The sequence below is a fragment of the Nyctereutes procyonoides genome, unplaced genomic scaffold (assembly GCF_905146905.1).
Source record: "Nyctereutes procyonoides isolate TBG_1078 unplaced genomic scaffold, NYPRO_anot_genome, whole genome shotgun sequence".
In the NCBI taxonomy this organism is placed as follows: Eukaryota; Metazoa; Chordata; class Mammalia; order Carnivora; family Canidae; genus Nyctereutes; species Nyctereutes procyonoides.
This window is the reverse complement of record NW_026575049.1, coordinates 56,216,826-56,240,973: the sequence shown is the minus strand read 5'-3', so window position 1 is coordinate 56,240,973 and position 24,148 is coordinate 56,216,826. Positions and strand designations below refer to the sequence as shown.

The window sequence follows — 24,148 nt, the reverse complement described above, 5'->3', positions numbered from 1 at the left end:
TTTAGTCAAAAATAGTGCCCCGCTTCCAGCACAGATTAGTGTGTGTGGCCGTGTCCCCTGCCCAACTCCCCTACCCACCCAAGTTGTCTTCCTTCAGTGCTTCCCTGCCCTTTGTTGAAGAAAGTAGCTACCCTGAAGCACAAGGATCCTTCAGGCTGCAGAGTAAATCCCTGAATTTAGAGATTCCCAGGGTCAAATGACACATTCTGTGTTTCTTCTCCAGCTCAGAAACCTTTACCCTTCCTAATGGGAAAATCTGATGTCTCTCCCACACCCAAGTTGCTTCTAAGGGCCCTACCTGGGTGCTTATAGTCTCTCTTAAGCATATATCCTCCAGCCAAGAAGACTGTACTGAGCTTTAGTTCCTGAGCTAGCATTTTAAAAGACAGGCATCTTTATATGACTATAATAAATAGTGTTTAATAGGTTTCTACAAATCATACCCCCAAATCTGAGGATATGGGCATGTGGGGTGTTAGGACACTTGGTTGATAATCAGCTTTTGCTTAATTTTTTTCCTTGGTTTTTAAAATGTCTAATCTGACAAACTAAACCTGTCGAGGCTTATTATCTAAAATATGTACATTCAAAATCCTTTGTATGAGTTCACGGTGGCAACTGTCATATCAAGTTTACCGGTAAGATGTCACCTGGACCAGTCACCTGGTCTCAAGAACCCCTTTTTAAAATTGTTTTACTGGGCAGCCCGGGTGGCTCAGCAGTTTAGTGCCACCTTCAGCCTGGGATCAAGTCCCATGTCGGGCTCCCTGCATGGAGCCTGCATCTCCCTCTGCCTGTGTCTCCTTCTGTCTCTCATGAATAAATAAATAAATCTTTTAAAAAAAATAAAATTGTTTTACCTTTTTTCCCCTCTTGCTTTCTACCCATTCGTGAACACCTACTTTTAATCATTATTTACATTTTTCGTCCAGTAACAGAATTAGTTATGTTAATCACTAAGCAACCTTGACTAATGTGATTCACTTAGTGCATTTAGAAGATTGTGCCAGAAAAAAAAAAAAAAAAAGATTGTACCAGCAAAGTACGATTTTCTTATAAGGAGGATATCGAGGTAATAAAAAGTGACATATTGGTGTCACTTCTGAGATGGTATTATTCTAAAATCACTTAGCCTTTCTCTTATGTGTAAAGAGATACATATTTTGTTTGACTTGAGTGTGCAAGAAATGTCTATTTTGTTTTCTGTAAATCAAATCAAGCCTGTTTCAAGTCCTATCCTGAGAGGTGGAAAGTTCATTCTCAGTCTTCCCTGGGGATTTCTATCCTTGTCCTGAAGGACCACATAAAGGATCTCATGCAAGGAGAGGATTCAGGAAAGACTTCCCTGATTTCTAGTCAATTCCAGTTACCAGGACTGCTGTCCAAGCCACCGTCCCTTGTAGCAGGATATTTTGTAGCACTTTTTGGGACAGGAATTTCACCTGGTACTGGGACTCCCTGGGCCTGGGATCCCATTTCTCTGGATGCTCTAGCTGCTTCCTCTTCAAATGGACCCATCCCATAAAGGCACCACTGGGGGGAAAAAAGATGCAGGTCTCCCATTTCTTTAGAAACCTATAGCCTTTGGTCCCTTTTCAAAATCTTGGATAATCTCCTCCTCCTCTTGGCTCTTAACACTTCTACTTCTCTTTTACCTGCTAAAGGCCTAGGGTTTATCTTTGTCCTCAACTCATAGCATCATGCCCTCTTTAAAATAAGATCTTGGAAGAGAAGTTGTTTTCAGAAAAAAAAAAAGTTGTTTTCAGGAGACTAGCACCAAAGCCTTCCCTGAGCTTAGGGAACACAAAGGCTTTTCTATCTTCCTTCAACAAAGAGTAGGGAAATAAGAGCAAAATTCAAATGAGTATCACAATAGAGTCTCCTATATAATATTTGACACGTATAATAATTTACATGATGATATTAGAGTAATAGGAAAGTTCTTTATTCCTTTAAGTATGTTTTGAAAGTTTAAAAAATATTTGTCATTCGCTGATGTTGTGTTGCCTTACATATATTTGGTATCAACATTACCGTTATCCATAGAGTTAACCTTTCAAAGGAATGTAAGCCCCATTTTATTTCCTTTTTCTCAATTCTAATCTTGCAGTAGGTGAAGGAGAAAGGCCTGAAGTCATTCTCCATGCCATGGAAAGGAGCAATGGAGATTGGCTGCATAGCCAGAATGGTGGTTTCTAATGTGTATTCCTAGGGGATGTGCAATTGTGCAAGGCAGACAAGATGCAGGAGAACAAGTGAGACCAGCTGTGTAGGGATCCTGGGATCTCCATGCCTATTTCCCAACATCCCCGTTGTGCTTTTTTACTTACTTTTTGTATTCCATGTAATACTTTGTTTAAATGAAGGATTCCATTGCTATAAAAATTAGGAAATCATTGAAGGATATATGCATGTATGTACCTATAACATTTGAAACTCCCCAGCACTTGGAGTTAAAGATCTTCCTTTTTCAATAGTATAATTTTATGGTGTAGAAATGAACATTCCCCTTAAACTATTCTGTTGATGAATTAATTACTATTTACATGTGAAAATTCCCAAATGATAGCTTAAGGTTAGGGGATAGTATAATTTAGACTCTCAGTTCCTTTTCTGGTTTATAGGACATCCATTGTAGATAGTTGTTGGCATAAATCTTGCTGCTTGTTATAATGAAATCGTTCTTATCAGTTCCATCACTCACCTGCTCCCTATACAGAAAAATACGGTTCATAGAAAACATTAACTAGTGTTAGCCTATATACTGAATTGTGTCTCAACCAGGATTTTAAAAATTAACTCTTTATTTATACTATTTTATGGTTATATTGATCATCATGCATTTATATCTATTGGTTCTTCATATTAAAATTACTCAACTAAAATAAATTATTATGCAGAAGGTTTTAGAATTCATTTCAGACAACAATACTTAATTTTTAAATTATGAGCTTTATTTTATGCCTAGCCAAATGACATGTTTGCTAGGACATTCATCAAAGATTTCATGAGACACAAGTTTAAATATTCATATTAAATGTTTTGTAATGACATTTATAATGTTACGTTTTTACTTTTTAAAAACATAGTTGAGTAAAACTATTTCAGTGTCAGACATTTTTAGTAACACATACTGTGTTGTAGCTTTCAGAACAGTTCCTTTTTTAACTTACTCTGCTACTAATATTCTAGTACATAGACTTAAGAATATATAGAGTTTGTTGTGCAATGTAAGCATTAAAATTTTTACTTCTATTAGTATCGGATACTAAAATTCGAGTATTCAAGTTTAGAGATGGTTTTTTCATTAGAAAAGTTCGTGCGGTCAATGCGAGAACTGGGACTTCCAACCTTGCTCAGCCAGGACATCCTACAAAAAATAAACAAATAAAACTTAGCATACAGCATACACATGGACTAGCTGAAACAATCCCACTCTAGGTCACAATGGGGGTTTACTAAGTAATTTTTGCATTTAATGTGAAATACAATTTTTTTGTTGTATACATCCTGTATCAGAGTACCAGAGTTTAATACATAATTAAATATGGACAAAGAAAAGCTAGTATCAAATTAAGCACAGTAAACTGATGACTTCATATTATTCCCTCCCAAACATCCAAAGCCATTACAATCTAGCTCTTATACATAAAAGGATTGTAAGCATACAAAGTGGTAATAAAAACAATTCACCATTTTTTTCTCAATACTCAGCACATGGTAGATGGTGTATATATACATATATATTTGTGTAGACTGAAATAAAATGAAAAAAATGTATAAAAGTGATTTTCTGCAAACATTAAAATGAAATTAGATGAACATATTTTCTTATCTATACAAAAGTCATTTCTTACTACATATATTATCAAAGTGACTATATTTAAAGGGACAAGTTAAATGCTCTGAAACTATTTTTCTGCTTCTGTAGTGTGATTTTTTAAAAAAAATTTTATTTATTCATGATAGGCAGAGACACAGGCAGAGGGAGAAGCAGGCTCCCTGCAGGGAGCCCGACGTGGGACTCAATCCCGGGACTCCAGGATCACGCCCTGGCCCAAAGGCAGGTGCTAAACCGCTGAGCCACCCAGGGATCTCCATGGTTTTCTTTAGTAGCAATCTTTGTGTGTCTCATTTAATGCATTTGGATACTTCTCTGAGATGCTTCCTATACAATTCAGGCTTATTTTAATATTGACATTTCAGATATTACTGTTAAAGATCTTCCAGAATCTATCTATTAATAATTAGTTGAGATGACACATTAAGTGGGACGATGGGTAAACAATAAAATCAGTTTTATACAAGTGATGGCTGTTATGCCAGCGTTGTTGTAGAAGTAGTCGACAAGTTGACTGGTATCCCCAAAGTTCTTGCAAGTTACGAAGCTGGTGCCATGCACAGCTGTGTAATGTCATAAGTAACAATCTCATATAACCTTGAATTAAAAATGTTTTGTAGGCTAAAGTCTGATTTGCTGAAAATTACTCTTCATCAGGTTAGACAAGAATTCCAATCACTCAAATTGGAATTGTGCTATTTTTCCGTTTCTTTGGCTCTCGTGACAGTTTACTAGGTAAGGGAAATTTCCATGTTTCTCCCTTTTGGAAGCTAAGCCCAATAACACATCTTATTTTCTTCAACTCAATCTTGAAGTTGCACATATTGATGAATTTCATTTCAGTTATTATGAAAAGGAGCCAATGGCTTCAATTTTAATATATTTTTTTGAAATCTTCTCTGAGACAGAGACTGGAAATAATAAAAGCGAAAATGTACTGAGCACCATTTGCTCAGCATTGTATTAAGTTTTTTTTTTTTTTTAAATTTTATTTATTCATGAGAGACAGAGAGGGAGGCAGAGACCTAGGCAAAGGAGAAGCAGGCTCCCTGCAGGGAACACTCCCTGAGCTGAAAGTAAATGCTCAACCACTGAACCGCTGAGCACCCAGGCATCCCTGTATTAAGTTCTTTAGATAGACACTCAACCCTGAGCCAAACATTAGCCCTGTACATTATAGTCCTGGACTATGCTCTCAAGTTACAGATAAGGAAAGAAAGCAGAATAGTTATGTAATGTGCTTAGGGTAACAGTGATGGTGGTGACAGATGGTCAGATTCTGGATGTGTTTTGAAGGTACAGTCAATAGATTTGCTGACAGATTGGACATGATGTGAGGAAAAAAGAACTAAAGGATGACACCAGAGTTACTGGTGAAAAACTACTTGGTGGTGGTTGTGATTCACTGAAGTGGAGGGACTATGAGAAGAGCAGATGAGGGGAAATTAGAATGTTGACTTTGAGCTATCTAGTAGACATCTATGTGAGATGTTGAACAGGCAGTTGGATCTTTGGGTCTGGCTGGAGAAGATGAAGTTTGAATTTGTCTAAAGGTAGCCAGTACTGAAAGTCATAAGATTGGATGCCATCACTAAGAGAATGAATATAGAAAAGGGAAGAGTTTCAAGGACTGTGTCTTTGGTTAGGGCATCCCAAAGTTAAGAGCTCGGAAAGCAGAGAAAGAACCAGGAAAGAAAAGTGTCCAGAAAAGCTGGGAGGGCATCCTGGACCAGGAGTCCAATGAAGCCCTCCACGAGTAGGAAGGTTCAAGTAAAGTGAGGACTGAGAACTAACCATTGCATTTGGCAACACACTGGTCACTGATGACCTTGAGAAGAACAGTTTTGGTGGAGTGAAAGCTATATTTGAGCTCAAGAGAGAATGAGAAGAGAGCAGCTGGAAACGGCGAATCTGAGACCAGGACTAATGGCCCTATGAGTTGCAATGACTAATCCACCTAGGATGATAACTCAATGTATTTAGCTAGTGGAGAGCCTAGCTACCTACTTGAAGCTGGTCTTCAACGCTATTTAAGAACTTCATCAGCTATAAGTATGGCCAAGGAGAAATGATGCCCCTGGTAGGAGCAGAATGGTTGTGCTGTTACATGATTCAGCTGTGTTCACACTGTATAGCAGATGGAGGGCCAGTTTGTACCAAGGCTCCAAGATGGTCCCTGTTGCTAGGAACCATCTTGCCTGACCTGTCTACTTACCTTGGAGTGCTCTGGTCACCTGCCACTTTGCAATCCCTAAGACTTCACTTGTGTGCTGCTCCTGTAATCAGCCCTTTATAGATGTGGCTCGGGTCTGGAGATGACAGTTCCAGGAGTTCTGCTAGCTAAAGTGCTCTAGTTTCACCTCTTTGGTCCAAGGAAGGTATTAGTTAAGAACCATATAATCAAACAGTACCAATTAATTCATTTTGATTCAATAAATATTTAAGTAGCACTGTATGCAAGGCATATCCTTGATATTCGAATGCATACATGGATATCTAAAATGAAGTGGTTTTTTTTTTTTTTCCCCTCAGTAACTCACAAGCTAATGGAAGAGTTTGGAGAATGTTAAAAATAACTATAATTCAGAATGTGAAATGCAATGTGACTTTAACATAAAGCGAAAGGAACCGGATGGGGTTAATTTCCGGACAAGGTACTCAGGGACATCTTTGTGATAGCAGTGGCACTGAAGCTAAGTTTTAAAAATAATACTAGAGAAATTTCCAAATCTTAGAATAAAGAATGCCACCTTAAACATGACAGAAAACCAAGAAGCGTAGAGGAAAAAATGTTAATTAAAGCTATGAAACTTTTGAATGTTTTAAGCAAAGCCAAAGCAAACAGCAAACTGGAAAACTTATTTGCAGTTTTCTTACTATACAAAGAACACTTAAAAATCAATACGTAAAAGACAGCCATCCAATAGAAAAATGGGCAAAGAAAATAAACAGATGAAAGGGAAAGAAATGTAAATGGCCAATAAATGAGAAAATATTCTCTTACTCATAATTTTAAAAATACCAATCAAGCAAGAAGGAGACACCATCTGTTACTTATGGAAATATGTGAAAATGTGATAATATCTAATAGTGATGGTTAAGGTGTGGGAAAAGAGGCACTTTTCTGGATTGTTGATGGGAATGCAAATTTGTACAGCCTTTTAAAAGGGCAATTTGGAGCCACTTCTCAAATTTGTAAATATCCATGACTTACAGACAAGCTGTCATAGAGAGGGGAGCCTGGGATACAGACTCTGAGGTGGAGATAAGTCTGTAGGGATGCTCTCAGGTTAAGAACTATGGGAGGCAAGGAAAGTAGACAGGATTGGACTGAGGGAGAAGTTGGGTGAGAGGTAGTTTCATTGAAGACCTCAGACAGGTCTTCAGGAGGAGCTCTGAAGCTGGGAAGACCTTTCAGAGTGGTCCCAATTTACAGTGAGAGGGCTGAGTCTTTACACCCCCTGGCAGGAGCCAGTCATTAGAGTAGAGCTGCCCAGAGAAGGAAGTGAGACAATTAGTGTGGTGATTTCCTTCTTCTGAGGCAGCTCCAGAAGCAGGCTGATGGCTGAGGATCAGTAGTCCCGGCATCTGAAGAAGAGGCCTTCAGTCCTGAAAGGGAGCCTGAGCAGCACATCTCAGCCCTACAGCAGAGAGCCTCACAAGTGGGAAGAAGGAATGAACTGAAGATGTAAGACAAAGAAGTGGTCGCTGAGGGGACAAGACCCCAGGGTAGAATGGAGGAAACAGGATCACTAAGTAGATTCATTAGGGTTAGAAAAGAGGACACTCTTCTCTGTACAGAAGAGAAAGGGTCCAAAAAAAAAAAAAAATGAGAGAGACTGGCATACGATAGATTCCCTTTTCTTAGGAAAGTAAGGGGTAAGGTAATTTACTGAGAATGAAGGGAGATGAGGTAGGGTTGAGGAATCAGAGTGACAAGGGTGTTGATAACTGCTCTGGGAGTTCATTGTTGAGGAGTAGGGACAGCCCTTGGAGGGGCTCGAGGGCCAGGAGTGGCACACACACCTGCCTACACCACACTGTGCTTCCTACAAGCATGGTGGGACCAATGGGGCCACAGGCTTCTCCACAGAGACATCCCTTCCCAGGGGCAGAGTTAACAGTTCAATCAGATGTTTCCTAGAGTGAACAATGGAAGGCAGGACGCCCCATCCCCCAATCTGGAATGGACTTCCCTTTAGCCAGCTGCAGAGCTGTGGTCTTAGGTTTACTAGAGGGAGGTGAATAAGCCATCTCATTGCAGAGTCTCCGATTTTGGTATCTTTTTATCTCTTCTCTTGGATTGGCCATTTCCTCCAGGGAAGCCTTGTCCAATGTCCTGCCTAGAGTCTATCCATTTGGCTGTGTTCTGGGAAGAAGGGTAAGGCCTCAAGATTCACTGTGCAACTTTCACTGAATACCTTGTTTTCAGCACTTTTGTTTTGTTTTTTTTTTTTTTTTTCTCCAGCGGTGCCTAGAAGACCCTCTCCAGAGCATGAAACTCTGGCTTCCGCCTGGCTGGGCAGGGAAGCTGCTCTGCAGAGTGAGGGAGGGAGAGAATAGCTTATTAAACAAATTTTAAATCCCCACCTTTCTGCCCACTTCCAGGGGCTTGACTTGGGGGATTTCCGCTGTTAAAAGGGCCATGTCTCTGCTTTCCCCACCGGATGCTTACCATTCAGGTCAGTGTGACCACCAGCTCATCTGCTTTCTCATTTCCCAAGTTTTGTTGCCTTGTTTTCCAAAGTTTTATAGCTTTCTTCCAGTTCTTTGTTCTAGTGGGTGTTTAAACCTTTTTAAAAAAATCTATTTTACTCATACTTAAGTGGAGTTTAGGTGGGAACAGAAGTTAAATGCATATGTTCCCAATGTGACATCTTTAACTGGAAGTATGGCTTTACCCTTTATATTTAAATCTTTAATCCATCTGGAATTACGTGATTGCATGATACAAAAAAGGTCTTAATTTTGAATGCTTAGACATGTTCCCCAGCACAACTATTATCATAGACTAAATCTGTGTTTATGTTTGAATCTTTTTCTAGACCTATTTGACTCCATTGATTCCTTTGGTTAATCTGTAAACCAGGACCAAACTATTTTAATTCTTATAGCCTTAGAATATTTATTAATGCTCAGCAGCCCCTATACTACCCCAACCCCTAACTTAATAATTCTATTTCTAATTGTCCTTGTTTATCTCGAGGTCTACAAGATTTTAGCATAATTTTGCCCAATCCCTTCAAATCCCCTTTATTTTTTTATTTTTATTTATTTATGATAGTCACAGAGAGGGAGAGAGAGGCAGAGACACAGGCAAAGGGAGAAGCAGGCTCCATGCAGGGAGCCCGACGTGGGATTCGATCCCGGGTCTCCAGGATCGCGCCCTGGGCCAAAGGCAGGCGCCAAACCACTGAGCCACCCAGGGATCCCTCAAATCCCCTTTTAAAAAAAATCTTAAAATAATTCAGAACTGGCATTCTAACATTTAATCTTGTCAGGAAGAGTAACAATCTTCCCTGCTTTTGTTCAAGTCTTTATGTTCCTTATCAAAATTTTGTAGTTTACTTAATTCCAGTCCTCTTTCCTGCTAAATTAATATGTAAATATATTCTATTTTTCTTGCTGTTTTGAACAAGATGCTTTTTAATCCTCATGGTTTTAAACCGGCACATAGGGAACTAGTGACATCTTCATTGTCATCAGATGCCTTATTGAAGTTTCTTACTAGAATAGTTTTCTTTTCTTGGGGTTCCGAGGTAAACCACCCGATGTAGCTCTCCAGAATTTGTTCTGTTAATCCATTGACTGAATAATTTAAATTATTCTTTATTGTAGGTTATGGAACCACATTTTGGTGACTTCAGTGCCTTTGAGAGAATTGCCTTAGTACATCAAGAAAGAATCATAAAAGTGTTCACTCAGTCAGGGGGCCAGCATTCATGGCTCTGGCTTCAGCATATTTTACCTATTAGGTTAGTAGACTCAATAAATACTGAATGGATGGTTGGATGGATGAGTGAATTATATTTGCCCGAGCAACACTGAAGTCTAATAGTTCTGCTGTAAATCTCAGTCTGTGTGTATATATCTTTCAGGTATTTTTATTTAAGGAATATGATCCACTGATAGGCTTTAAAAAACAATAAGAAGGTTCAACTAATAAAAATGGAAGGATACAAATGTAAAGTGGAAAATTCTATTAACAGGAGTCATGTTATTTGATCGTGTTCTCCCGTCACTGTAGTATATTTTAAACGCTGTATGTAGAGATTTTGAAAATAAAACTAATTTCTGTAAAGTTTAATTCTTTTACCAAAATCATGTTGTCCTTAACAGAGTAATCATAAGAGGAAATTTCATTATAGATCTATCCTTTGCATGTTTGATGAGGATTATATATTGTTGTAAAGATAATTTTTGTATAGAATGGCAAAAGACCATGATCTTGCATGCATGTTAAGTATTTTTGAGGCCATCTTTGTCTGAAAGGAAATAAAACAGTGCTGATAAATGTTAAGTGAGCAAGAAAAAAAAATCTATTCATTTAATAAATTAACTGTGTTGTGTTTTTCCATTCCGACTCAGGCAGGCACCAACTACGGGTCCCCTTGGGTTTCCACAGCACTCTGATTCTTCCGTGCAGATGGCACATATTTAGCTATCAAGTATAGTAAACGCTACACATTTATGGCCTCAGCAGCCAGCAAAGAGGCCAGCTGTGGCCTTTTAAAATGCACTCAGGGATTTACCCTCCTAGAGTCCCTTCCCTGATTGCCCCTATCTAAAAAGGACCTGGCCCCCAACTATTGAGTGCATCATGGGAATTACTACATTCTGCAACTGCTATGTTTATGTAATTCTTGATGTGTTCACTACGCGCCTCCTCCGCATTAGAATGCAAATTCTAAGAAGGCAGAGGAGTGTGACTCACTACTGCCTCCCCAACATCTAGCATGGTGCCTGATGACAATGGGCACTCAATAAAAAACGATACATACTGAGTGAACCCATTTTTGTCATCTGCCGCCCTTCTTCAGGTTTATGGCTTCAGTGCAAGAGAAAAGGGGCATTCCCAGGGTCGTCCATAGTCCACGCACAAAAGGGAGCCCTGGGCATGACCTTTTAACACTTTGATTTTATCTCACATGAAACCAAACACTCCCATTTTTTTATACACTTTGAAAGGTAAACATAGTTGCTCTTATTACAGAAAACTGATAAAATTCATGGCAGTCCCAATGAAATAATACAAGTAATGACTATATTCATCCTCTTAGAGGAAGCTGGAGGTCTGTGGGTCTGACCTAATAACCTGAATGTAAGCATGCGAACTACGTTTATTTCCAGAATCTGTTCACTTATTTTTGCCAGCCCCCATATGTTACTGCAATTCTTAAGTTTACCCATTCTATAAGCACAGTAACTGACTTCACCCAGAGGGCAGAGGGACTATTAGAACACCAGGGGGCCAAGTCCATCCTGCAAGCCCAGTCACCTGACCCACCACCATTTATGTTCAGGGCACAGTTGGTTGTACATCCTCAGATACTGTACTTACCAAAAATCTTTAGACCCTGTTCTTAGTATTCCAAAGATGTAAAACACCTATTGTCGTAGGTGTATTAATTCAAGATTTTTAAAAAGAAAAGCCCTTTCTTCTCTCATAATCTTGCATGAAAGCTTGATGCCTGTAGAAATGAAGTGCTTCTCTGAAGCAAGGGGGATGGCAGGGGTGAGGTGCAGAACCTCCGCCCTAGGCCTGTTTCCCAGCTCTACCTCCAGCACATCTGGGGAATTCCAAGGGCTCTGAAGAGCCCAGTGTAAAAACTGCCCTATTAACCTATCACGGACGAGGATATAGGGAGTGGAATGTACGCAGAATCTGTCATAAGTAGAAGTGGGAATCAACACAGGACTGTCTCTTCTATTACTCAGGTCATTTAGTGTTTCCTACAAAATGTAGTAAGCTCCTGGCATGAAATGAAAAACTCCATTTAACTAATATCCTTCTTGAAACAAAGAGGTGGAATTAAAGCACTAGAAAGCCAACAGTATTAATAATTCATACCAGTTCTATTTCCTGGGTCTGAAGTGGGACAGAAAAATCCTTTTGGATATCTCTGCAGCACTGGTGTAAAATGTAGACCATAGCAAGAAAGACAGTAAGAAGAGACAGCTAATGAATTAAAAGCAAATGTGGTGCATGCTGGAAAATATTGAGTTGCCTGCCCATTTCAAGCTTTTAAACTAGCATTAATAATGGAAGGAGAGTACATGGTATTTTTGCTATTCTCCTTTCTTAAGCACGTTTCTTATTCAGTTCAATGTGAACAACTAATACCATAGACTTCTTCATTATCAATACAAGTTTTTTAATGGTATTTTACTATACAATTGACTCTTGAAAAACATGAATTTGAACTGCACAGGTCCACTTAAATGCAGATTTTGTACAGCACAGTAAATGTAATTTGTCTTATTTTAATAACCTTTCTAGCTTATTTTAAGAATATAGTATATAATCAGGGGGGCTTGGTGGCTCAGTTAAGCATCTGCTTTTGGCTTGGGTCATGGTCCCAGAGTCCTGGGATTGAGCCCTGCATCAGGTCCCCTGTGCAGCATGGGAGTCTGCCCCTCTCCCTGCTCATGCTCTCTCACGCTCCAAGTCTTTTTTTTAAAAAAATATAGTATATAATCTAACATACAAAATATGTGTTAACTGTTTATATTATCAGGAAGGCTTCCTTCCAGTCAATAGTGGAGATTTAGCAGTTAAGATTTGGGGGAATCCAAAGTCATACATGGATTTCCAACTGTCTAGAGGGTTGGCACCCCTAACCCCGGCATTAAATGTCAACTATCAGGTCTAAAATTTCTGTCACATGAGCAGTGAAGAGTTAAGTGATTTTTCAAGGGAATCCCAGCACTTCCATAATTAACCTGAAACCAGATTGCTCCTCTTTAAAATGGTGATAAACCCTCACCTTACTGAATGAGTTTAAAAAAATGATTAGAAACTGCCCAGTGCAACATCTGACACACAGTGAGCCCTCAACAGCAGTTATTCCAGGGTAATTGTTCTGTCTTTGCCGAGGATGGTAGGAGTCTCTTCAGCAAGCTCTGTGACAGTCAGTGTCACATACTTCTAGTGCAATTCCACTGGGAAAACCTGTTAGGTTCCTGCTCAGCTGTAGTGGGAAAGGGCATGTCATTCACCTCCTCAACTGGGAGAGTCTAGAAGGTCATTGACCTCCTCAGTTGGGAGAGTCTAGAACTACCCAGGCACGAGCTCTGCCCAGGATTCTGAAAGCCAGACAACTGGATCACAGGGCCTGGGAGCAGAAGAGGCAGAAATAGTGAAGGCATGATTGGAATCCCTGGCTTCTCCTCCATACCATGGTTTTGGGGTCAACAAAGCGACATATACCCTCTCTTTTCTGTTTTTTGTGGGGTTTTTTTGGAGGGGGGAGGAAAAGAGTAGCAGTGGTAATGGAAGTGGACTCTGGGATCAATTCTGCTTGAGTGCGAGTTAGCTACCACTTCCCCACTAGTCACACTGGGTGAGCTTCTTAAACACTCAGTGCCTCATCTGTGAAATGGGCAGTGTGCTGCCTGCCTAAGAGTTGTTACTGAAGATTCAATGAGATAATGTGGAAAGTGTTTAAGACAGCATGCAGAACATAGTAAACACTCCATTTTTAGCTATTGGATCAGCAGTAGCAGGTCATGGAAACCACCGTAGCTATTTTACAAAGGAATTTAATGTAGGGAATTAGGTCTTTACAAAATCACTATGAGGGCCGGAGAAACATATTTAGATGGGGCTTGTTTTTTTTTTAACATTATGAGTAGTACATATTTTAATATATTTTTAAAATATGAACATTGTTGGAAGTATGTATTTGAAATGTTTTCTTTGGTACATATCACCTCTCCATTTCCTTTTATATGTTTTTATTTAAATTCCAATTAGTTAATATACTGTGTCATAGATGGGGCTTGTTGGAGCAGTTCTGTAAAACTGGTTGGTAAAGTATAAAATGTTAAAACGGTGGTTCTCCTGCAAATATAAAGCGACTTGTGTCAAAGATTTCTATTCAATGCATTAATTAATGACAGAACCTGGAAGATGTTCTGGTTCAAAAGAGAATTCAGAGACATATATGTGCATACATGTATGTGTATATACACACACACAATCAGGGATGCTAATGGGCTAATAGAAGCAAAACTGGTTGAAATTCTATAGGGTAGGACCGTCCAACAGTGCTGTCATTGAGCATCCTCTAGGAGCCACATTAAAGTAAAAATGGTGAAATTAATTTTGAAAGTATATTTTTTAGTCCAATATATCCAAAATATTACTCTTATAATCCATATAATTGATGAATAAGGTGAGATCTTTTACATATATTTTTATATTGAGACTTTAAATTCTGAAGTGTATATTTAAAACATCTCTCAATTCAAACTTGCCACCTTACAGGTGCTCAATTACCACATATGACTAGGGGCTCCCATATGAGGGTAGTTTTAGAGCAATAAAAAATATGTTTGGGATAATCTTTTCTTTACGGCAAAAGTCAATTCTATATCTACCAGAAAAAAAGTAATTTGCTTTGCTACGAACAAGAAGTATTTGCATTTCTTTGGTTTGCTACAAGTAAATTTCTTCCTTAGAGTTGTAAAATAGCCTAGTTAGTAGATAATCAAAGGTCCACATCTGTATAGATTCAGAAAATTCCTTAAAGTTCCCCTAGACAATACTCAGAACTTCCCTGAAAGACACTCCCTAATCTCCATTGCTAAGCCTTGAACAATTTTCTGTGTGACAAGCCCATGGGGAGAGCTGCTGGGCATCAGGAGACTGTCACCAAAATCACTGTATTGATGAACGTGCTAAGCTGTGTTCCAGGCATCAGATATCCATCCCACCAGGATTTTTGGCTCCAGAATCTCCTAGATTCTCACACCAGCTAAACGGATGACTTGGGCACTTCTGCTTCTCTTTCCACCTAGACCAGTTTCAAATTCAAATTTCACATGAGGACCTCTGATGGATGAAACCTACATCACGTTTGAGACTCTAGCTGCAAGGGAGTCAGAAAAACACGGTTCCTACCTCTTCTTGGCAATAAGGAAAAGGCACGATGAGGAGTTAGGAACCGCGACTAAGCAAGGCAATGTCCCGTGTCTACCATTACTATTATTCAGTGAATAAGAACTTGATGAATTTCTACATTATGGGATACAGAAGATTAGACGTATGTTTTTACTGGTTTGTATAATAGCAATACTTCTGTGGGCTCTTTCAGAGCTAGAGTTCTTCTCAGCATGAGGACAGAATTCCAAGGAACCTACCGACATTGAAGAGTCAGGTGGAAAAGGAGAAGCAGGCAAAGGACAGGAAGGAGGAATGACCAGAGAATGGGGAGATACCCACAAAATGCGGGATTAAGGAAACCTAAGGGTATAGAATATTTTAAGAAGGGGAGAGAAGTCAACTTCCAGATGCTGCTGAGACCTAAGTAAAATATGAGCTGAAAAGTGCTTTGGGGACCTTAGCAGGATTAGCTTCAGTGACGCGGTAGGGGTGGAAGCCAGATTAAAATGCTTTTGGAGTGAGGAGGCAGTGAAGACATGCAGACAGCAAGAATAGATCAATCTTTTGAGCTGTCTGCCTCTGAGGGTGAGGAGACACACAGAGAAGCTTTATACATCTTTAAGGTTCTGTTGTTGGCAAGCAAGCCTGCCTTGATTATGAATTCAGTGCCTTCCAATATGTACGAGTGCTTTGTCCCAGAAGAACAATATTTGAGGAGGATTGTTTTAACACACAGTCTAGGGCATTTTTTATTCCAGATATGTTAAAATCTACTATGTGAAGCCAAATGAAAAGCGAGTTGCCCAGTCTCCCCTGTATTTTCACCCCTCACCCTACGTTTCCATCTCCTTTCTCCCCCAAAAATGCTCACCAGCAAACTGAGTTTTTGGGGTGATGTCATTAGCTGATAGAGGGCTACTGGATAGTTTAGAGGCAAACACTGACCCACTCAGAGCAGAGGTCATTATTTTATACATTTTTTAAAGCCTTGTTCCTGGCCCTATTTTAGGTCCCCATCTTGGTTTTTTTGGTCCTCTTTCATTCTTAAATGTACACACTCTCATTATAATTTTACATATTGTGACAAATCACTTTAAATCATGTGGGAACACAGTGAAGTATAAACACATAAAACTGAGGGTTTCTTTTTCCTTGCTAATACTATTTCCTTGATTTTATAAAGGAAATTTTTGGAAAAGAGGGTAGAGATTTATTTATGGAGTTTTGCTTTACAATCGACTTTACTAGATACTTTTTCCATTAAAGCAAGGCATGCGATGTTCCAAGGCCATAAAGACATGTATCTTTAGGGTAACAGTCTCTGGAGCTGGCTGCCAGTCTGCTAATGGCTCAAACTTGGGTACTAAGAGCTCTCAGCCTTGGCCCCAGGGGATGGGAAGCTTGGGGCTGGGTGGATCCCCTGAGCGGAGGGTAGCTGGGCACAGCAGTGACTTTGAGCAGGGTGCTGGGTGAGAGCACCCCCCACCCCCACTGCTTTCCTGGGGCTGCTGTGGAGGAGCACCAGCTCTTCTAGGGGAGGCCAATGCCAAGTCCAGTGGAAGCCTCACAGAGAGGTGTGTGCACAGGCTTTAAAGACAATTCATGAAGCATCTGACAGTCACTGAAAATAAGTTGTGCAAAACTCCATCTAAAGAATAGTTTGAAGGAGAACGGAGAAGCAGGTAATAACACAGAAACCACTAGAAAAACAAGAAATTTGATGGGTGGAAAATGAGAAACAAAAATTTTAATGGAAAGGAGACTGCTGGGGTGTCTTTTAAGGGTATCATCTGTGACAGCATATTGCACTATATGTTGTAAACCCTGAAGATGGGGGCTTCCAGAAGGTCTTTAAATATTTGCCAAGAAGTCAAAATCCTGAAACTCTTCTTTATTGGGATGTTTCATAATTAGGGAAATGGCTTATCTTTTTAACCTCTCAGGGTTAAAAAAAAAAATCTTTTTAGATTCTCATTTTCCCCTAGAAGAGTTTTTATTCTAAGTTCAAGTATGTGACTCAGTTCATAGGGAGGCTCATGATAGGATGTAAGAACGTCATTGAAGTGTCTCAGTTCATACGTGGCCACCTGTAAGTGGTCCTCGGATATTATACTCTGAGTATTTTTCAGCACTAATGTATTCTTTGCAAATGAATTTTAATCTGTTTTAAGAGCTTCAGAAAGTAGCCATTTCCTCTCAAAAATGTTTTCCTTTTTGTATTCATAAAGATATATGCCAGTTTATTCCTTCCTTTTACAAAAATAAAGAGCAAAATAGAAGATGAAGGAAAAAAATGTATGTATCCTAACAATGATTTTTGGCTGATAGTAAAAACACAGCCATTGCTAAATCCCAACGAATACTTTGGCCTAAATTTTAAAACTAAAATTGCATGTATTAGTGTCACCCTAATAACAAAAATTTTATTTTATTTTTTTTAAATTTTTTTTATTTATTTATGATAGTCACAGAGAGAGGGGGGGGGCAGAGACATAGGCAGAGGGAGAAGCAGGCTCCATGCACCGGGAGCCCGACGTGGGATTCGATTCCGGGTCTCCAGGATCGCGCCTGGGCCAAAGGCAGGCGCTAAACCTCTGCGCCACCCAGGGATCCCAGCAAAAATTTTAAATGGTGTGTGCTTGTTAAAGGACTTTACGCTGTGGTATTTTTCATAAAGAAATCTTATGAATAGCTTGATGAATCTTAGACAAATAAAAGGACATCATCCATATATTCAAGTTGCTTATCTAGTGGGAGGTGACAAGCGGAAAGAACAGATTATAGGCTGAGAGGGGGAAGGGAGAAGAAAATGTAATGGAAGATGCTCAGAGACAGGTAATGATCCCTCTCTAAAGTAAAATTCTTCATCATTTTACTATTGCATTCTAAGATGTGCTCCATTCCTCTGACACCATTAATAAAATGATCAAAGAACGTCTAGTCACCAGGATCAAAATGCGATTTAATTAATTATATTACATCTTCCTCTGTTGAATCGAAAGCTTCTTAGAGAGTAGATGGCTGTCTTATTTAGTTTTCCAAATGACTTTTAGATGAAGCTGCTCAAACTGGGCATATAAAGCCACACTTTCCAGAGTGATATGCTTGCATTTAAAGAGAACTAAAAGTCTGAGGTTTCAGAAGTTACAATCATGAAGCTAAAGTCAGAAGATAGGTCCTACTGTGGAAGAAATTGGCCTCCCTGACATTGGATCTAGAAAGTGCTCTTTGGGCCTGGCAATCAGCCAGATGAAGACTAATGTTTGAGAGCCTCTTCTAATTAGACACTCTTTCCTGCTACAGTGAAACTTGGATCACAGATAGAAATTAGCAGCTTCCTCTAGAATCCTATGAGGCATCATTACCTTGGTGGAGACGCCAACAGTCTTCAGTGGTCTAGGAAATTGATCCTAAAAGCTTTCTCTGAAATGGCCAGGTTTAAGGGCACAAGTAAATGCTAACCAAATTCACAGATCAATTTATAAAACAAAATACCATGTATTGATTTATATTGGGTGCTGTATTTGTCAAATAGATCATCCATTTGTGCAAGAATTTTTCAACTGAGGAAGTGTGCTGAAATGGAATTACATTAGGTTTTCTCCAGGCTAGGCAGATTTCGGCCTCGAGAATCTATACTGAGAGTCCCTTCTTCCCTAGGAAACACTGAACAAGTGATAATGCAGACCGCCTTTTTACAAACTCTGCATCACCTGCTGCTTTTCACTTAGCCCATCATTGCCCCAGACAGGTTAATGAGGCTACGGTTTTCTTTATGCCTACTTTGTTCCTGTCCTGAGCACATTCTCTGGTCACCTGAGTTATACTGAAACACATTCCAGGCTGTTCTTGTTTTTAGGGCAAAGACAAGAAAAAACCAATCACCTACTGTACCATATTTGCAAACTACATCATAAGACAGTTTGTTTTGAAAGAGCCGATTTAGTTTCCATTTTGGAAGGCAGCATTTCTGCTATTTTCTCTAGGTCTGGAAAAGGGAAGAGACCTGGAGCCCTTTCTAACCAGTGGTCACAGAAGTTGTAGGTGACTGCAATGCCCCTTTGTCACAGAGAATTATTCAGAAAGGGAATGCACTGAAGGGTCCTAATGGTCTCCATGGTAATCAAGCAATACTACTCTCATGGCAACATAGAAGGTCAGCGTGCTGTGTCAGGGAATGTTTCCATTATCATGGTTGCTACTCAAACTACCCTCAAACCTAGAGGCTTGAAACAGTATGTATCCTGCTATTAATCTGAAGTTTTGGGCAGAGAGAGCTCATCTCTACCTCACTTCATGGGGAACAAAGCTCAAAAGCGGAGGATGGGAATCACTGGAAGGCTCAGTCACTCAAAGGCGTGGCAGGTGATCCTGGGAAAACTCAAATCAGCTACAGTCTGGAAAAGCCGGGGCTCCTCAGGCTCTCCAGCAGGGTGGCTTCAGAGCAGCCAGATTTCATACACTCATGTCAGCTCAGGAATCCAAAAGCAACATGTCAGAGAGAGTGCCAAGTGGAAGCTGCACGGTCTGCTCTAACCTCGCCTCCGTAGACCCTCTGTGTCACCTCCGCCGCATTCTCTGATAGAAGCCAATCACCAAGGCTTGTCCATATTCAGGGGGAGAGGAATTAGGCCCCAATCTCAGTGAGAGGAAAGGCAAAGAATCTGTAAGCTTGTTTTAAAATTACCACAATAACTTTGTATAGCTGAAGAATTACAGGAAAATATACCATTTTTTACTCATTCATTCAACAAATAACTTATAGTATAGAACTTTTACCATAAACTAACTTAACTTGGCCTTCTTAAAAGATCCTAAATATTCTAACCTGAGACAACTTCTATTCGGACATGATTTATGCATCAGGATGGATGTATTTTATTTCAGGCCTGTCATATGAAAGTATTCAAACCAGCACAAAATATCAGATGATGAAAATCATCCATTTGGGGAGGGGTGTAATCTCAGCATAAATGGGTTTTTATTAGAACTCATTAAAAACCCGAGAAAGTGAGAGTACAAATCTTCATCAGACACAAATATATTCTAGAAAATGTATTTCTTGAACACATTTGTGTAAAAGCAAATCATCTTTTCTACTAACTTTATCATTTTGTGATTAACATATAAGAAAAGTTTTCCTTGACATTCCAAAAATTCCAAATCACCTAGTATGTGAAAGGAAGGTTGTTCTCTGATAGTTTTATAAAAGATAAAATATGAAATACACTGGTGAATGTATTGAACAGGAATAGATTCGGCTACGAGGCACAGTGACAGTGGCTTAACAAGGGAGATCTTCACTTCTCCATCATGGGAGCCTGGAGGCAGGTAGTCCGGCATTGCTGTGACAGCTCAAGGACCCTCAGAGCCTTTTCAGGTTTCCACTCAGCTAGCTCTGGGATGATGTCCTCATCTTCCTCAGCCAAGACGGACACTAGAGCTCCAACCATCATATTTATATTCTAGGCAGCAGAATGGGAGAAAGGGCAAACAAAGGGAAAGAGAACTGGTGTCTTAAGGTAAATTGTCTTAAGATATGGTTTGTAAATATGGTACAATAAGTGAATGTTTTCTAGAAGCAGCCACACAATACTTCTGATTACATTTTATTGGCTAGAACTCAGCTACAAGAGAGACAGAAACGTAAATATTGTTGGCTTTATCCTGAGTGGCCATGGGCCCAGTCAAAGTCACTAGCATCATAGTAGAAGAAGGGAAGGATGCTTCCTGGAGGGCAGCTAGCAGTCCCAGACACAGGGAGGAAATCAAGTGCTCTCTTTTGTGCATGTTAAGCATGAGATGCCACTTAGACACTTGAGTAAACAATAGTATCTACAAATCGGGAATTTAGGGGAAAGACTGAATCAGGGTAAAAAATTGGGTACTTGTTGGCCTACAAATGATAGTACCATGGGGCCAGATGGCAACACATGGGGAATGAGTGGAGACAGGGGAGAGAAGTGGCTGCCAGCAGAAGAGGCTGAGAGAACACGGTGAGAGACAGGAGAAGAACCAGGAGACTGGCATCACGGAATCCTGGGGAAGAAAGGAGCTCAAGCAGACTGGAGTCCCCACAGTCTCACAGGCTGCGAGGAGTTTAAGTAACACAAGGCCTGAGAACGGATGACTGAATTTGGCAAGAAGGATATCCCGGAGCCCAGATGTGGCTGGTTACAGGGCAGAAGTGGAGAGCAAAGCCTTCTGGGAGGGGCGAATGGGAGCTAGGAGGGGGAGGGAGTACAAGCCATCAGTATCTAGAGCTTTCTCCAGGAGATGGGCTGTAAAGGGCAATAGCTGGAGAGGAACATGGGATCTAGAGAAGCCTTTTAAAAGCAGGATTGTACGTAACAGAACATATTTGCTTATGGAAATGAACTAACAGGAAAGCAAAAGGTGATGATGTGGAAGAAAGGGATAATTGCAGTAGAAAACCAGGGTCCAGTGTACACATCAAGAGACAAGACGACTATAGGCCAGCTGAGACAAGAGAGTAAGGGAAGAGACAGAGAAATCAAGGCAAAATATGTGGGGAATGGATTCTGACAGTGGAATCAAAGAGCAAATACTCAAAAGACAAAGATGATTCATCTTAAGGGCCACCCAGGATTGACTGGTGGTGGCTGCCTGGGGCTCTGTGTTGAGCAGACCCGGAGAAGCCTTATCCACCTCGGGGTTGGAGGGGCAGTGCATGTGCTCCCCAATATTCTGACCTGAAATGCGTAGTAGCCTACTTTTGAAAGTGTGTTTCTTTTATTTTTTAAAGTAATCTCTATGCCCTACATGGGGCTCAAACTCATGACCCCAAGATCAAGAGCCACATGCTCCACAGAGCCAGCCAGGCACCCCTGAGTAGCCTACTTTTCACACTGATACTTTTTCACAAAGTTCAATCATACTATAAGTACTGTTGTAATCTTTTCTGCTTAATAATATGAAGAGAATTTGGTTTTATGTCAATGGATCAATACCTACATCAATTTTTTCTTTCTTAAGATAATTTATTTGAGGAGAGAAGGGGGTTGGAACAGAGAGAGAAGCAGACTCCCCTCTGAGCAGGGAGCTTGATATGGGGGCTCAATCTCAGGACCCCAGGATCATGACCTGAGCCAAAGGCAGATGCTTAGCTGACCAAGCCCCCGCCCCAGGCACCCCTCTATATCATCTTTTTAAATGTCCCTCAAGTCTTGCATTATATGGGCGGATGCTATCATACTTACATCCTATTGGAGATTCAAATTGTTCCCATTTCAAAAATAAATACCTACTTCTAAAACTCCTTCTACTAGATTACACTGACTTTGTGATCTGGAAGGCACTGTGGAGTAGTGGTTTAAAAGGATGGGCTGTTGAGCTGGAGCCTGATTCAGTCCCCTGGGATTCAAATGACTGCCTTAGTTCCTAGCTGTGCAGCCTTGGGTAAATTACTTATCTGTGTCTCAGTGTCTTCATCTGTAGAACGGGGTTAATGATACCTCTACCATATACAGCGATACGAAGATGAAAGGAGATAATACATATAAAGCACTAAATACCACGCTTAGGGCATGGAAAGCATGCAATAAAGGTTAGCTTGTGTAAATGAAGGAGTGAAGGAGATGTGGGGCAGCCCAGGTGGCTCAGCAGTTTAGTGCTGCCTTCAGTCCAGGGCGTGATCCTGGAGTCCCGGGATCGAGTCCCACGTCAGGGTCCCTGCATGGAGCCTGCTTCTCCCTCTGCCTGTGTCTCTGCCTCTCTCTCTGTGTCTCTGATGAATAGATAAATAAAATCTTTAAAAAAAATAAATGAAGGAGATTCATGTCTGTCTACCTCTATCCTCGGAGCCCAGCCCAGGGGCTAACAAGGAGAAGATGTTCAATAACCCTGCTGAATGAGTGATTTGTCCACAAGATCTTAAGTAACAGTATTAAAAGGTAAAAGGTTATGATCCTAGTCACAGAGATAAGGAAAACCAGGGTTGATTGTAGAATCCTGAGCCAAGATATATGAAGTTAATAGAGGGTTTATGTATAAGAATTATTTGGATAATTTTTCTTATTTATTTTCATTCATTCATCAGGATAAAACCTAAAATATACATCACTGAATTGAAAACACCATTTTGAAAAATATAAAGACTGCACATCAGTAGAGGTGCTATTATTTCACAATGCTGTCGTCTTAAATATGTGAATGGTTGTTAGAAATAATATTTTAATTCCTAAGCTGTTAATTAAAACAGTAATACCTGCTTATCAAAAAAATCTCAGATTTACAAGATACAAGTATATGAAGCAGAAAGTGAAAGCTCCCCTTCATCACCTCCCAGCCCCACTCTTAGATGTTGCCACCCTCTGAGGTACAGTCTGAGGGGGGGTATGCACCCCATTCTTGTGCATATAGAAATTCAAGTATACACAAAACTTGATGTGCAGATACCCATACACAGAATCATCATCATCTGATCTTAAGTCACAAAATGATGTTCTTTAAGATTTTATTTATTTATTTGACAGAAAGAACACAAGCAAGGGGAGTGGCAGGCAGAGGGAGAGAGAGAAGCAGGCTCCTTGAGCCCGGCCACAGGACTCCATCCTAGGACCCTGGAATCAGGGCCCTAGCCCAAGGCAGATGCTCAACCAACTGAGCCAGCCAGGGGCCCTCTACTTTCTTATTAAAAACAAAACAAAACCAGCTTCTAAATGATTTTTATCAGAAAAGATTATCACCAGTCTGGTGTTTTCATTTCTAGTGGTGTCTATGCCTGGGAGTGACCAACTCAGTACAGTTAGTTAATCTCTTAAAAACAAGTCAAATGTTTTTGTTCTGTTAATAAGGAAGTGCTTTTCCTTAGACATTCATAGGAATATATGGGGCAAGGGGGCGGGGGTGGGTGTGGAGACTCAAGACCAGAACTAAGAACAAATCAGGGAGAACTATGCTCCAGTTCAGAATTAATTTCCAGGATCTTGAAAATTAACCAGAAACAGGGTGATCTGCCTGCCACAGAGTGAAGGCAAGTCCGGAGCAGGCAAAGGACACAAAGGAGGATTGTGAGCCAGGTTGGGAACTGCTGAAATTCCCAACACGAACACTGATTTTTAGTTTCTCATCATCCCTGCTAGTAGGATTTGCTAGTCATTTATTGCTGGAGTTGTTTTATTTAAAGCCCCTGATCCCCACCCCCAACAGACAGGGGAGTGTAACTCATCTTGGGATTT

At 40.2% G+C, this 24,148-nt stretch overlaps 1 protein-coding gene across 2 annotated transcripts in view; it reads right to left on the bottom strand.

Annotated features, from left to right (window-relative positions):
- Positions 1–2,932: 2,932 nt before the first annotated feature.
- ACYP2 (acylphosphatase 2) overlaps positions 2,933–24,148 on the bottom strand; it is a 151,603-nt gene continuing 130,387 nt past the window's right edge. For both annotated transcript variants that reach the window (XM_055329320.1, XM_055329322.1), the window contains one exon: positions 2,933–3,370. In XM_055329320.1, coding sequence (XP_055185295.1) covers positions 3,256–3,370 — 115 coding nt within the window. In that variant the 3' untranslated portion in view covers positions 2,933–3,255. The remainder of the gene's footprint in view (positions 3,371–24,148) is intronic.